Below are 15,087 nucleotides of genomic sequence, written 5' to 3' on the forward strand. Positions count from 1 at the left end.
TCCTTGAAGTTGACTGAAACTGACAAACTAGTAAGTTTTGATGTTGAAAGTCTATTCACAAATGTACCAGTTCCAGAAACTCTCAAAATCATTGAATCGCGTCTCATAGAAGATCAAACATTAAAGGAAAGAAGTAAACTTCCTGTGCCAGTAATTACGAAACTGTTAGAACTATCCACTCAATGCAATTATTTTGAGTTCAAGGGTCAAATTTACCATCAAGATGATGGGATGGCAAGAGTTCTCCACTGTCGCATATTTTCACCAATATCTTTATGGAGGAATTTGAGTAAAAAGCCTTGGCTTCAGCTCAGTTCAAACTGACCATTTGGTGGAGGTATGTGGATGATACCTTTGTTCTTTTCCTCATGGAGACAATGAATTGAATGAATTATTTTAATCACATTAATAGTATTTCTCCTTCCATCTGCCTCATAATGGAAGTGGAAGTCCAAAACCAGCTTCCTTTTTTTGGATGTGTGTGTGTGTGTTAAGAGATAGGGATGTTCTTAAGACTACTGTTTTTCGAAAGAGAACACACATAGGAATATATTTAAATTATCACTCAATCCATAACAAATCTGTCAAAGAAGAAGTGGCCTACTCATTATTTGTTAGAGCAAAGAGCTTATCCTCACATAAAGATGGACTAAAAGGGGAATTTAAGAAAGTTGTACATACCCTCAATTAGTAATAAATAAGTGTAAACGAACCAGAAGAATCATTCCTGAGTCAGAAAAATAGAATAGCGATAAATTTGCGTTTTGTCAATCCCTTATGTGCCGGGATTATCAGAGAAAATTAGAAGAGTAGGTAGAAAGTACAACTTTAGAACCACGTTTGAAACACATAATACTCTTAGACAAAGTCTCTTTGAAACGTCTGTCTTTAAAAACAAAACAAAAATAGCAAACAGGATTACAAAACTGTGTTTACAGCATAAAATGTAAGTTGCAATAGGGAATACATAGGCGAGACGAAAAGACCATTAAACGTAAGGATAAAAGAACAACAGAAAAGGTCTAATGGAAAAGTAAAAAATTGCACACCATTGTTGGTCTGAAGACCATCATATGAATTGTGATGAAGCCAACATAAAGCATCCCGAAACTCATTTCTTTAAAAGGAAATTAATCGAGGCTATGTACATACAATTGGCAGACCAACCAATTAGTTAACCATCAGTCAAAATTAGGCCGCTTTGGATGCCAATTCTGAAAATGAACTAAAAAGAAAACCAAAAGTATCAAATAGATTAGATTTGTAATAAACCAATGCGGAGTCACAATATGGCTTTAAGAAGTTCATCTACCATGAAGTTACAATAAAAAAAGCCCACTCCTGTTCCCTTCTTTTTTCCCACCATCTTGTTTCTGCCATGACAATTGCCATTTGCTATTGGCCTCTGGTCGATCGTGGGTGATTGTTCGGCGAATGCAAACCTATTGTGACCTGTATTCTGTAGTCCAGTTTTAATAATTAGTGTTGTGTATAGTCTTTTATTTAGTGCATGTTTTAGAGTTAAACAAGTTGACACACAACATGGTGGTTGTGATACCTGACTTACGCGTGTCACAACGCTATGGTATGATTTGTTTATTTTAATCTAGTCTGTAAGTATGTGTTAGGTTAGTTATTTACCTAAATAAGAGATCAGATTGCATATCTCGAAATGTAGTGTTACTGATTTTTTGTATCACTGAACAATAACAAAAAATTTAAGTAAAAATTTAAATAGGAAAAATCCTATTTCCTTCACAATCCTTCTATCGTCAAAAACAAACTACAAAAAAAGACATTAACTTCATTCTTTTCCTTGAATACACTTTTTCATCATGTAATCTGAACCGCTGGTGATATCTGTTTTCCATGTCACTCTAGATACAAGAAATTTAAAAATTAGTTTCACCTGCAAGTTTTAGAACTTAGAAACTGTGTTTTTACAGCAAATATGATTGAATTATGTGATTTATTTTGCACTATCTGATGGTATTAAATTTTATTTCAATTTATGTTAACATGTTCCAAACACTTGGGCAAATGCTTCTTCCAATCCTTGAAACACTTCTTAAACTCGATTCATAGGATAGACTTTAGCTCTTTATCGATGCACTTTTAATGTCTTCTATTAATATAAAACAGAAAGGCCCTTTAAGGATCTTTTTATTATTGAAAATAAAAAGTCACACGGAGCTATCTCTGGAAAAAATAGAGGCTGGAGCATTGTTACAGTATTGTTTTTTTTTTGCCAAAACACAAACAATCAATGAAGTGTAAGCGGATGAATCATTTACATTGTCAAGGTGGGTGCATGTCATCAATTGCTATGCAAAAAATCAGGGTGCTACTTTTTCGGATTTCTTCATGCACACAACATCTTCTGTGAGTGCATACTTCATTTTCCACAATTTCTAAACATTTTCACACAATATTTGAAACCAATTTTCTTATCCACTATTTTAACAAACAAAAATCACTGAATTCATAAACATGTCTAAACTTAGCAACTGCGACAGAAAAGTAAACAATGAATACAGCTGGAAACTTTATACTTCAAGAGCATGAGTACCAAAATAATAAACAAAAATGGACAAATAGACGCTTCCAAACTGCGAAATTTAAAGATTCCTGTTACTTTCAGAACACATCTTGTATATTGTACTATCTAATACTAATACATTTTTTTAATTAAGGTTAACATGTTTTAAATTGTGCAGCCTAAACAATATTGTAGGAATGAATAATGTACTATTGATTATTTATTTTGGTTGTGTATACAGATACAATTCGAAAGAGCTGTAACTATGACTTTAACAATATAATATACTATGATATCATGCAGTAAAGTCCATATAACATTACCTTCATTCTTTTTCTTGAATACCCTTCATCACCAAATCTGAACCGCTGGTGATATCTGTCATCCATGTCACTCTAGATACAAGAAATTAAAAAATTAGTTGTACCTGAATGATGTAGAACTCAGTATTGGTGTTTTTGCAGCAAAATTATGATTGACTTTATGAGATTTATTTTGCACTATCTGATGGTATTAAATTTGATATATCTACTTATGTTAACATTGTCTTAATTATATAGCCTAAACCGTATTGCATGAATGAATAGCATGATTATTGATTATTATTTGGGTTGTGTAGGCGATACGGCGATACAATTTGAAAGAGATGTAACTTTATGGCTTCAACAATATAATATACTATGGTATCATGCAGTAATGTCCTTATAACATTACCTTCATTCTTTTCCTTGAATACACTTCTTCGCCTAATCTGTACCGCTGGTGATATCTGTCATCCAGGTCACTCTATATACAAGAAATTTAAAAATTAGTTTTACCTGAATGATGTGGAACTCAGGAACGGTGATTTTACAGCAAAAATATGACTGACTTTATTTAATTTACATGGTACGTTCAAAAAGTAACAGGAAATTTAATTTTTTTTTTATATTTATTTATTCGTCGACACTGATGTTGTCACCTCCAAAATAGTCCCAAAAGTCACACATAGCTATCTCTGGAAAATGTAGAAGCTGGGGCATTGTTACAGTATTGTTTTTTTTTTTTGCCAAAAATCACAAACAATCAATGAAGTGTAAGCGGGTGAATTATTTACATTGTCACGGTGCATGTCATCAATTGCTATGCAAAAAATCAGGGTGCTACTTTTTCGGATTTCTTCGTGCACACGGCATCTTCTGCGAGTGCACACTTCATTTTCCACACTTTCTAAACATTCTCACACAATATTTGATATCAATTTTTTGATCCACTTTTTAACAAACAAAAATCACTGAATTCATAAACATGTCTAAACTTAGCAACTGCAACAGAAAAGTAAACAATGAATACAGCTGGAAACTTGATTATATTTCAAGAGCATGAGTACCAAAATAATAAACAAATCTTGACAAATAGACGCTTTAAAACTGCAAAATTGAAAGATTCTTGTTACTTTCGGAAAACACCTTGTATATTGCACTATCTGATACTATTAAATTTTTTGAATTTATGTTAACATGTTTTAAATTGTGTAGCCTAAATCATATTATAGGAATGAATAGCATGATTTTTGACTATTATTTTGGTTGTGTAGACCCACACAATTCGAGAGATGTAACTGTGGCTTCAATAATATAATATACTATGTATCATGCAGTAATATCCATATAACATTACCTTCATTCTTTTCCTCGAATATAGGTCTTCATCACCTAATCTGAACCGCCGGTGATGTCTATTATCCATGTAACTCTAGATATAAGAAGTTAAAAAATTAGTCTCACATGAATCTAGTGAATGGTGGCAAACTCGAAAATATTATTAATATTATAGAATAAACCATGTTTATAGTATTTCTAAATTTTTCTTTTTGAAAGAACCAGGAGCAGTTAAAACTAATTTTGAATGAAACTGGTATGTCCTCCTTATTAAAAAATTAGCAATATAATGTAAAAAATAATAAATGACGCCACTTGGCGTCATCAGCATATGGCATCTGGTTTTGATGGGATATGCTGATGACGCCAAGTAGCGTCGTTCTTGTTTTTACGAAACTAACTCGAATTATAATATAAGTATTGATAAATGTATTGGGTACTTACCTAGTATCCATAGTTTTTATTCCTTACAAAATATAATATTCACAACAAGTTTATATTTACACTATATACATTGACACTTTTATACTTTTACTTGTGGTGATTTATAAAACAGTCACCCAGACATAGGCCAGGTTTACTGTCGCACGCCTCACATTGATATAATTGTCTTTACGAATACCTTTGCTTCAGATTCCGTGTCAGAATTCAACTCGCGGTCAATTTCACTTATTGTCATATCTTGGGTTTCACGAGAGGTACTCGGCATATTATAACTCATTATAACATATATTTAAACTGATAATTTAAACTCAAAACGAACACTTAAACTAATAAGTATAACTTATTACACGAGTAATCACTCTGAAAAACAACAACTTACTGACTGATAAGACAGGATAATATGGCTACAAGTTTTGGCTTGCAAAAAGGTGGGAGTGACGCCAACTGGCGTCATCAGCATACAAGGCACGTTCCATGTGACGCCAACTGGCGTCATCAGCATTGAACGTGTTAACAAATATATAATGAAAGCTCAGAAATTGGGAAGAATAATTACAGGAATGCTGGAAGATGTATTTAGAAGTTTGAAACACCAAAGAAGACATGGAAGGGTATAAATATTTTGCACAAGATTTCGTATGCAAAGCTCTGAGGTCATGAGGTATGAAAAAGAACTATAGAACATACAATTATACAAAGCATATTAGAGCTCTGATACTAGAACCATAAAGATGGTACTGAATGTTATGGTTATTTTGCAAGATATGTTTTACAAAATGATTAAAAGAGTATACAATTACTAGCCACAACAGTTTTGAAACACAGCAGGGTTTGGATGGTATGAAGAATGGTGGATAGACAGTAGCAGGTTCAAGATGAGTGCTCAGGGGCTCATCCAACTGTTAGAAAGAACAGTAGTGTTTGTGACTAGAGCAGTGCTTCCCAAAGTATGCGTAGCAGTTGAGCTACGGTGATTAAAAAAATATCATATCATATGGAGATATAAAACATAAAATATTTATTATCGCCTTCACTCTAGACTAGATTTGTAATGTCATATCGAATTATTTAATTATCATTAATATACCTACAGTTCCATAAATTACCTTTATATTAAAACAATTAAGCATAAACAAAAGAGATTGCTGCGTCATCACATGAATAGCATTCTGGTGAGACCCACAAGCGCAATCACCACTACTTCTTGGGATGTGTTGAATTGATGCTCCACACACTCCACCCAGAAAAACCAAGAAGCATGAAAATGACTGGTAAAATGTGTTATAATAACTAGTTTACTGATAGTGGCAGTTCAATGGTGGGTTGAAAAAGGAGGCTTCAAGCTTGTTTGAGCGAAAGCAACCATTGTGATTTGGTCCCATTGCATGATCCATGGTGAAGCATTAGCCGCTGAACATCTCATTAAAGAACTGCACAATATACTTAACATTGTATATTGTGGTGCAAACAACTACATTAAAAACACTCCTAAAATTGTTTTAACAAATGTACAGGAACATGGGATCTAACCTCTCATGTTTTATTCTTCAGTATTTCTTGTTGGTTGTCTCTTGGTAACCCCCTTTCTTGGGTGTATAAGCTGAGACACGATACATATGCTTATCAGAAAGAATAAAAACAATATCATTACCGATATATTTATTGATAAGAAGTTTAAAAACGAATGATATGCTACAGTTTTGGTGTAAGATTGAAAAAGTAAACCGCAAATTTCCAGGAAAGCGTTGCTTGTGTTGATACCTTTTACTACTTCCCACCTTTGTGAGGTGGGCTTCTCAGCTGTATCATCAAATCAAATTACAGACCAAACTTAAAACACTGAAAAAGAAGTGTGTGTTACAGTTTCGAACATAAATCCAGATTTTGATTTACTAATTAAAGGAAAAATCTCAACCTTCACATAGACTTTTAGCAAGTATGTCCGATTGGTGAGAATCTTTAAACGAATATTATGAACTGTGATGAATTTGAGTAAGTATAATCTGACTAGATAAACTGCAATTTTTACGAAGCAATCACTGAATTATTAAAACAATATTTAAAATGTTCAACACTTTATACTTAGCATACTTTCCTCTATATATTTACTTGTAATACTTCAAGTCTTACAGCAATAAAATAATAGTGTTCTTTAAAAATCAGTAATAATGAATAGTACATAGTTTTACACAATTGATTAAAAACATGGTTTGTACTTGATATTTTTATTATGGCTATATATTATTATAATAGGCATACAGGCATATATTTACAGATGTGAATGAATTATTATGTGAATTATAAAGTCACACTACTTTATAGTTATTCTTCATTGACCTTACTGAGAAAAGCTGAGGGGTGGGGCGTCGCGGAAAGTAGTACAAACCTCAAGGGAGCATTAAGTGTCAAAAGTTCGGGAAATACTGGACTAGGGTATACTTTATTTTATTACAAATAACTTTCATGTTCATTCAAACTTTACACATTTTCAGTAAAAAATTGTAATAAAATGTTTTGTAATATGTTTATTTGCCAAAGAAATGTACAGACTGGACTACAACAATAATGGATGGAATTTCTCGCTGCATACAAAATTTGTCTGTGTGCAGAGAGGAGTTTATAATAATTATATGGGTGAACTTTTGCTTAAGTTCACTAAAATTTATTTTATTTATTTATAACTCGATATAAAAATCCTAAGGTAGTGTCAAAATCCAATATGAATAATATTAAGTTATAAACATTTCTTAGATTTTAAAAATAAAATAAGAAGTAGAACTAAAAGAAAATCAAAGTTAAGTGTTGTGTTAAAAAAAAGAAAACAAAAAGCTATAAAACAAGATACAAACACAAATAAATTACAATGGATAAAAAAATAAACGTTCTAATGATACCAGTTCTTTGAAAATGTTCTTGTGAAATGATCAATGAAAAACTGTAACAAATTCTAAAGTTGTAACAAAATACCCGAAGACATGTGGAGTTGATTCAAGGATGGGTATGGATTGGGAGACAGGCATAAGTGTCTGGTATTGATGTTTATATTACAACAGCCACACTTCAGAATTCAAAATTTAATTGTTCAATAAGTTACTGCTACATAATAGATGAAGTCAAGTACTATATGAAGTGGATGGAGCTGGACCATATGAAATAGACCTAGAAGAAACTTTTACTTGAGGTAATCTATAACTTTTACTACCATACTTCTAAAAGTTTAACCCACATTTCTTACTTTGACCACTGTATTTAATAAAGTACATAATACCAAAGAAGAGCTCAAACTATTTCCTCCCATCAAAATAAGATGACGAAAGTCAAATCCTAGTAAATCCTATGCAGAAAGAACTCTGAAATACCACAGGTTCTGGAATATTGAAAAGATAATATAAAAAAAGGCACAAGTACTTTAACTATTTTCTGTATTGTCGCAACGAAAATGAGGTCTGATGTAAATGCATTTTTACAGTTTGAGTAAATATTGTGGTTAGTCCACAAATATCAACAGTCCAAACCCATTTCCAATCATTCAGTGACCTCCCTGGAATACGAACCCCTGACCTTGTCATTAGAGAACCGTGGTCTAACTGCTAGGGTGCAGTTATCGTCATGGTACCTAAATAATTATATTGAATATTATTTTTGGTTTATTTCATCACTGTTATAGAATTAAAGATTGATTGCTACACTACAAACTTTTCATTGTTTTATACTCTAAGTATCTATAACATAAAATAATTAATATATAGTATAAAGTTATTGACAGTTCTACCAAGAATTTTGGTAGAATAATTCCTCTCATTGTCAAGCTAGGGTTGTACTAACATTGTAGGCTGACCTAATCTCTCAAAATTTTTGTCCTGATACTTAATGACAGTATGTTATTCACCAGACACACTATATATATATATATATACAGGGTGATTCAAAACTAAACGGCAATCTCTCGGGAGATTATTCTATAGCTAAAAACAAGTAAAAAAGTTCATATAACCATATGCCCGGAAACGCTTCGTTAGCGAGTTACGCCTAGCGAAAGATTTCGCCCGGATTTCAGAACCCTTGGTGAAGTCAGGCCGTATAAAAATGGTAAAGGTAGTTACAAAGATACAAATACGATTGTTTTTTATGTTTTTATATCTGACAAATTTATTAAAATTCGTCCCAGAGCTGTAAATGCAATACTTTCAGAGATATCTTACGTAAAACACAAGAATTGGTGCAAAGAAATAACACATTTTTGTGTTTAACGTAAGATTACTTCCATAAATGTTAAATAAAGGTCATTTTTTTCTTAAACTGATTTGTAGAACATTTAATTCTGAAAAGATTCATGTGCATTACTTAGGAAAAAAATTAATAATAGGTATTGAAATTTAGCTTTATTTAAAAATAAAACAGATGCACAAAAATGCATATTCTTATCTGCATAAAATATTAACTAATGTTTAGGTTGTGAGTAACAGCTGATCATTTATTCTAGACTGAACATTAACATAAAATGTATTTACCTTTATAAAACTGTAATAATCACCTATAATAGTTGCTCAAAGTGTCCTCCGTTGTTAGCAATGCACGTTTTCGCACGACGAATCCACTCTTTTCTAGCGCGTTTCATAACGTTTGGAGCATTCTTGATAGTTTCTGCCGCCTCTGTAATGCGATTACCTAACTCCTCTATGGTGTTAATCCGTTTTGAATAAACAATTGACTTCATCCAACCCCATAAGAAAAAGTCTGCTGGCGTGAGGTCAGGAGAACGTGGTGGCCATTTTACTGGTCCATTTCGACCAATCCATTGTCTACCGTATGTATCATTTAAATAGTTTTTCACATCATTAGAAAAATGTGGAGGTGCTCCGTCGTGCATAAACCATGCATTTATTCTGTTTTGAACAGGAATATCTTCCAAGAGGCTAGGCAGGTTTGTTCTTAAAAAAATTTAAGTACGCTACTCCATTAAGTCGATTAGGGAGGAAAAATGGACCAATCAAATTATCACCCAGAACACCAAGCCATACATTGACTGAAAATGTATGTTGAAAATGCCTCGTCGCAGTTTCATGTGGGTTGTCGTACGCCCAAGTATGGGTATTACGAAAATTTACAATTCCATTTCTAGTAAAACAGGATTCATCAGTAACGAGAATACGTCGAAGAAAATACTGATGTCGTAAACAATTTCTTCTTAACCAGCGGCAGAACATCTTCCGTTTATTAAGATCTTGCGGTAATAAGTCTTGAACACGTGTTATATGGAATGGGTACAACTGTGCTTCATGAAGTGTCCGCCATACGCTTGACTGGCAAATATTTAACTGACGTGATAATCGTCTGGTGCTTGTGGTTGGTGATAATTCTACAGCATTTATTATTGCTTGTTCATTATTATAATTCCTTGCGCTACGTTGACGACCAGTATCTATTCGCTTCGGTTTAAAGCTACCAGTTTCTCTAAGTCGTCTCTCCACAGCTTCAAATGTTTTGCGATCAGGTGTTCTTCGATGTGGAAAAGTATCACGATATTCCTGAACTGCAGCTAAACCATTCTTGTTAACTTTGCCGTAAATCAGTATCATGTCCGTATACTCTTCAAACGAATACATACCATTTACATTATCTGCCATTATTTACTAAGATAATTACATACACTTTTATAAAAATATTTAATAAAATATTTTAAAAATAAATATTTAATAAAATATTTTATACACTTGTATAAAATATTTCCAAATAATCACAGGATCTCACAAAATACAATCTTCACACGCCACAATACAAAAACCTCCATAAAGGTTATTCAAATATTACTTCATGAACTTAATTGTTGATCAGCTGATATTGCCAACCTTTGCAAAGAAAATATGACGATAAAAAGTGTTGAATAAATGATCAGCTGTTACTCACAACCTAAACATTAGTTAATATTTTATGCAGATAAGAATATGCATTTTTGTGCGTCTGTTTTATTTTTAAATAAAGCTAAATTTCAATACCTATTATTAATTGTTTTCCTAAGTAATGCACATGAATCTTTTCAGAATTAAATGTTCTAAAAATCAGTTTAAGAAAAAAATGACCTTTATTTAACATTTATGGAAGTAATCTTACGTTAAACACAAAAATGTGTTATTTCTTTGCACCAATTCTTGTGTTTTACGTAAGATATCTCTGAAAGTATTGCATTTACAGCTCTGGGACGAATTTTAATAAATTTGTCAGATATAAAAACATAAAAAACAATCGTATTTGTATCTTTGTAACTACCTTTACCATTTTTATACGGCCTGACTTCACCAAGGGTTCTGAAATCCGGGCGAAATCTTTCGCTAGGCGTAACTCGCTAAAGAAACGTTTCCGGGCATATGGTTATATGAACTTTTTTACTTGTTTTTAGCTATAGAATAAGCTCTCGAGAGATTGCCGTTTAGTTTTGAATCACCCTGTATATATATATATATATATATATATATATATATATATATATATATATATATATAAAATTTCAATAAACACTGAACCACAAAAAGTACTTGCTCCGCCGGGACTCAAACCCGGATCTCTCACTTGCCGGGAGAATGTGCTACCATTACACCACAGAGCCCTTACTTTTTACGATTCAATTATTTTGTATTTGGCCGGTAATATGTATATACTTAAAACTTAATTATAACAACAATTTTTGAAGACAAGGCGATAGTAAAACAAATGCATTAAAACGTTACTTAGACCCAACCCAAGCAGTGCAAACCTTTTGGTTCAATCTGGGGAACAAATTCAAGGTGAACAAAAGAACAGTCTTTTTATTAAAACATGATTGATTTATTATTTTAGAAATGTGTAATGTTATATCTAAACTAATTCCACCTCACAATAAGTTTACTTAAATGAATATATCAAAAGTATTAATTCCTAAAGTAAGTGTATGTTGACAGATGCCCAGTATCTTGTAATAAAGTAATAAGTAAAGTTACACATAATTATAGATAATAATTAAGTACACAGTGATAGGCAGGAATGAATGACCATCGTCTTACCATGGTCGGAACTTTGAGAAAGAACAAGCGGGAGATTCCAAATCCATTTCTGGAAACAAAGCACAGACCCGTGAACAGTTCTATGTTTGCTTTCAAAGACAAATCCACAATGGTATCCTTTGTCTCCAACAAGAAAAAACATGTAATGCTTGTATCGACTCTACACAATGATGATACAGTTGACAACAACCCAAACTCTCCAACTGTAGGGAAACCTGAAATTGTCCTATTTTACAACAGTAGTAAGGGTGGAGTTGATACGGTGGATAAGTACAAGGAGTCCTAATCAACTGCTCGAGTTTGTAATCGCTGGTCAATGCGAATTTTCTACTCTCTATTGGATATAAGAGCACTAAACACCTTCATAATACTAAAGGAAAACGCCAAAGAACCGAAAATGAAAAGAAGAATCTTTTTACGAACCCTTGCTAAGGAGTTGTGCCAAGACCATATGCGCTCAAGGATAACTATCAGGAGCACACCCGCAAATGTAAAACAGAGAATTTGTAAAATCATGGAGATTGCTGATCCACGTCCAACAAGAACTGCCCCGCCTGAAAACGTTCAATCGGCCAGATGTTACAGATGTGATTGGAGAAAACATCGCCTTTCCAAGATCGGTGTTCAAAGTGCAAGTTTTATATTTGCAGAGAGCACACTGCTCCAGGTATCTGTGTCATGTGCACTGAGTCTCGTGTGCCATCCGAAGAAGACATGATTGATTAGTTCAGTTTGCTAAGGAACTTTGGTTACAAGTTTTTCAACATTTTTTGCATAAGCTTAATTAAATGTGGTCTAATATTGTAATTTTATAGTTGACAAAGAAAACATTTTGTTTATTGCTGATTTTGTTCAAATCTTATAAATTCAAATCTTATAATTTCAATTCTTATTTTAATTTGTATTGTTTAGTTAAATTTGAATAGTACTCATTAGTTACGTTTAGTTACATTGTTTGATACATGCGATATCATTATGTTAGCTTATTTAATAAATTATTGCTTACATTTGTATTTTATTTTACAAATATAGCCTATTTACGTCAGATATTTAGGGAAATTTTCTACAAAAAATTGTTTTATAAACAATAAAAATTTTATAAATACACTTTTTATTGTGTGTATGTAAAATAAACCTTTTTAGAATGATGTATTTGTACTTATTTCTAAACCTGGGGGTAACTTCCTGGTGCGCCTGATCGTGTTTCAAAATCGATGCGCCCGACCAAAGGTTAATGTATAGAATATTGCTGAAAATTAATTCAAACAATGTAAAATAATTTTTGTGATATTGCGTGATGGCCCCAGGTACAATGGCGATGAACATGCATTATTTGTACCACGAGTTGTCAGAAACCTTTATACTTCGAAATAGTAAATTGCATTGTTTGTTACATCTAATAAATAAAAACAACCTAGGAAGATTTTTATTCATAATTATATATTTTTAGAAATAAAAACAGCTGATTCTATTATAATTTTAAATACCTAAAACTTAATTCAATCAACAATCAGATTTCAGTAGTTTAGATAATCACTAATACTGACGATTCGATTGTGGTAATGGCCTTTTATTACAATGTAACAAAACAAAATTATATTTACATTTAAATCTAGTATATAAAAATGAAATGTAAATTAAGAGTAATTGTGTTATTTTTATTTATCCTAGTGTGAACACCACTCCTTAAACTTTCATAACTATCCTTCAATAATGAACTTTAAAAGAAAGAAAATTAAACTAAGTAATCTAACATTCTTTCAAATTAAAAAGTTAGTTGCTACAGTAGAAGAGTACTAAAGTGACATCACAATTTTAATCAAACAACTAAGGAGTACATAATAACTTAAAAATTACTTATCACTAGTGTATAGGTTATTCTGGTTTCATTAAATGCAATATTCAATGTAACTGTTAACGCGGAACGCCCATCAAAATCGAGTTGTCTTCTCTTTGTCTACTCAAACCCAACTGTCTAACCAGTTGTATAGTGAATTAGGTGTCTCTTAGCTTGGCTTTACAACTAGTGAGATCTGAGCAATAACGATGCCACTAAGCTAAAACCTATTGACCTTGCCTTGGTATACATATATATTCAAAACCATTTACCTTCTTATCTGCAACTGTTACCAAAATACTGTTATATTTTCAACATAGGTGAACTAAATTAAAGAAACAACTAAACTTACCTTACGCAATTGTGGTCCATCCCGGTATCTTTTATGCATAATGTTACACACAAGAAACAACTGAATTTTGAGTTTCTAAATGTGTAAAGGAATATTATCAAGACGAAAATTCGTAATAGATTTCACGGGCAAACATCATACACTTGAGCAATATGACTTGACACTTTGACAGTGTTGACACCAGACCAGACTCAAGACCAAGGCCAAACGAAATAATACAGATTACAGACCGGAAGTCTGAACTGCCGATGTTGACGTCATCGCTCAGCTCCGCTGCTTTCAATGGGAATAAGTATGCGCTCGGTCTCATAGTTGTTAATATTTTATAGTTTTTTCTTTTGCCCTTGTAGATAATTGCCATACTTGTTAGAGAACATTTTGCCTTGTTAAGGATATTTGTTTATATAAATCGATTATATTTGCTTTCTTTTAGTGACATACCTGTATACTTTGAAACATTTCAACAATAAAAGGGATTCTTGCAGACCAGTGGCGTAGCAAAGGGGGGGCGGGGGGGCCGCACCGGTTGTCACCTTTTTTGGGGTGACACTCACCCGGCATCTCAACTTAAGGAACAATGTACAGACAAAAAATAATTAAATCGTTAGCAAAAAAATTCTTTTTCGGGGATTCCTCCACTAACACTAGCTCAGCTCTATGTATATTCGAGGGGCAAAAGAAACTGACGCTGTCGTGGGGGATTCCCCGTCCCATACTCGCGATCTTTGACGCTTCAGTTGCAAAATTTTTCATTTGTTTCGTGAAGTGTGTTGTGTTTGGTTGGCGTGAGTTGTAAAACGTGTATTATTCTATAGTGATAGAAAATTGGGTGTCTCTAGATTTTTTAAAGTTAATTGTAGAATGGGATTTAACAAAACCTTTTCCAAATCTTATGATTGCACTGAAATTGTTCATGGCGGTTCGCGTGTCCGTAGCTTCATGTGAGAGGAGTAATAGTAAATTAAAATGAATAAAAACCAATTAGCGGGCAACAATGACCCAATCGCGGCTTAGCAATTTTGGTATATTAGCCATTGAAGACGAGGCAATACAAAATCTCTCCCCCCCTCTCTCTCTCCCTCCCTCTCTCCCTCTCTCTCCCTCTCTCTCCCTCTCTCTCCCTCTCTCTCTCTCTCCCCTCCCTCTCCCTCTCTCTCTCCTCTCTCTCTCTCTCTCTCTCTCTCTCTCTCTCTCTCTCTCTCTCTCTCTCTCTCTCTCTCTCTCTCTCTCTCATTGTT

General features: G+C 33.0%; 1 protein-coding gene across 7 annotated transcripts in view; it reads right to left on the reverse strand.

Annotated features, from left to right (window-relative positions):
- LOC124359964 overlaps positions 1 to 14,109 on the reverse strand; it is a 52,241-nt gene extending 38,132 nt beyond the window's left edge. Inside the window, exons 1-4 of one of the 7 annotated variants that reach the window (XM_046813165.1) lie at positions 13,850 to 14,109; positions 4,199 to 4,273; positions 3,254 to 3,325; positions 2,863 to 2,934 (exon numbers count right to left, since the gene is read on the reverse strand). In XM_046813165.1, coding sequence (XP_046669121.1) covers positions 2,863 to 2,934; positions 3,254 to 3,325; positions 4,199 to 4,273; positions 13,850 to 13,888 — 258 coding nt within the window. In that variant the 5' untranslated portion in view covers positions 13,889 to 14,109. The remainder of the gene's footprint in view (positions 1 to 2,862; positions 2,935 to 3,253; positions 3,326 to 4,198; positions 4,274 to 13,849) is intronic. The other 6 variants (XM_046813161.1, XM_046813160.1, XM_046813163.1 and 3 more) reach the window with 6 other exon arrangements.
- Positions 14,110 to 15,087: the final 978 nt, after the last annotated feature.

Source organism: Homalodisca vitripennis, chromosome 4, assembly GCF_021130785.1.
Source record: "Homalodisca vitripennis isolate AUS2020 chromosome 4, UT_GWSS_2.1, whole genome shotgun sequence".
NCBI lineage: Eukaryota > Metazoa > Arthropoda > Insecta > Hemiptera > Cicadellidae > Homalodisca > Homalodisca vitripennis.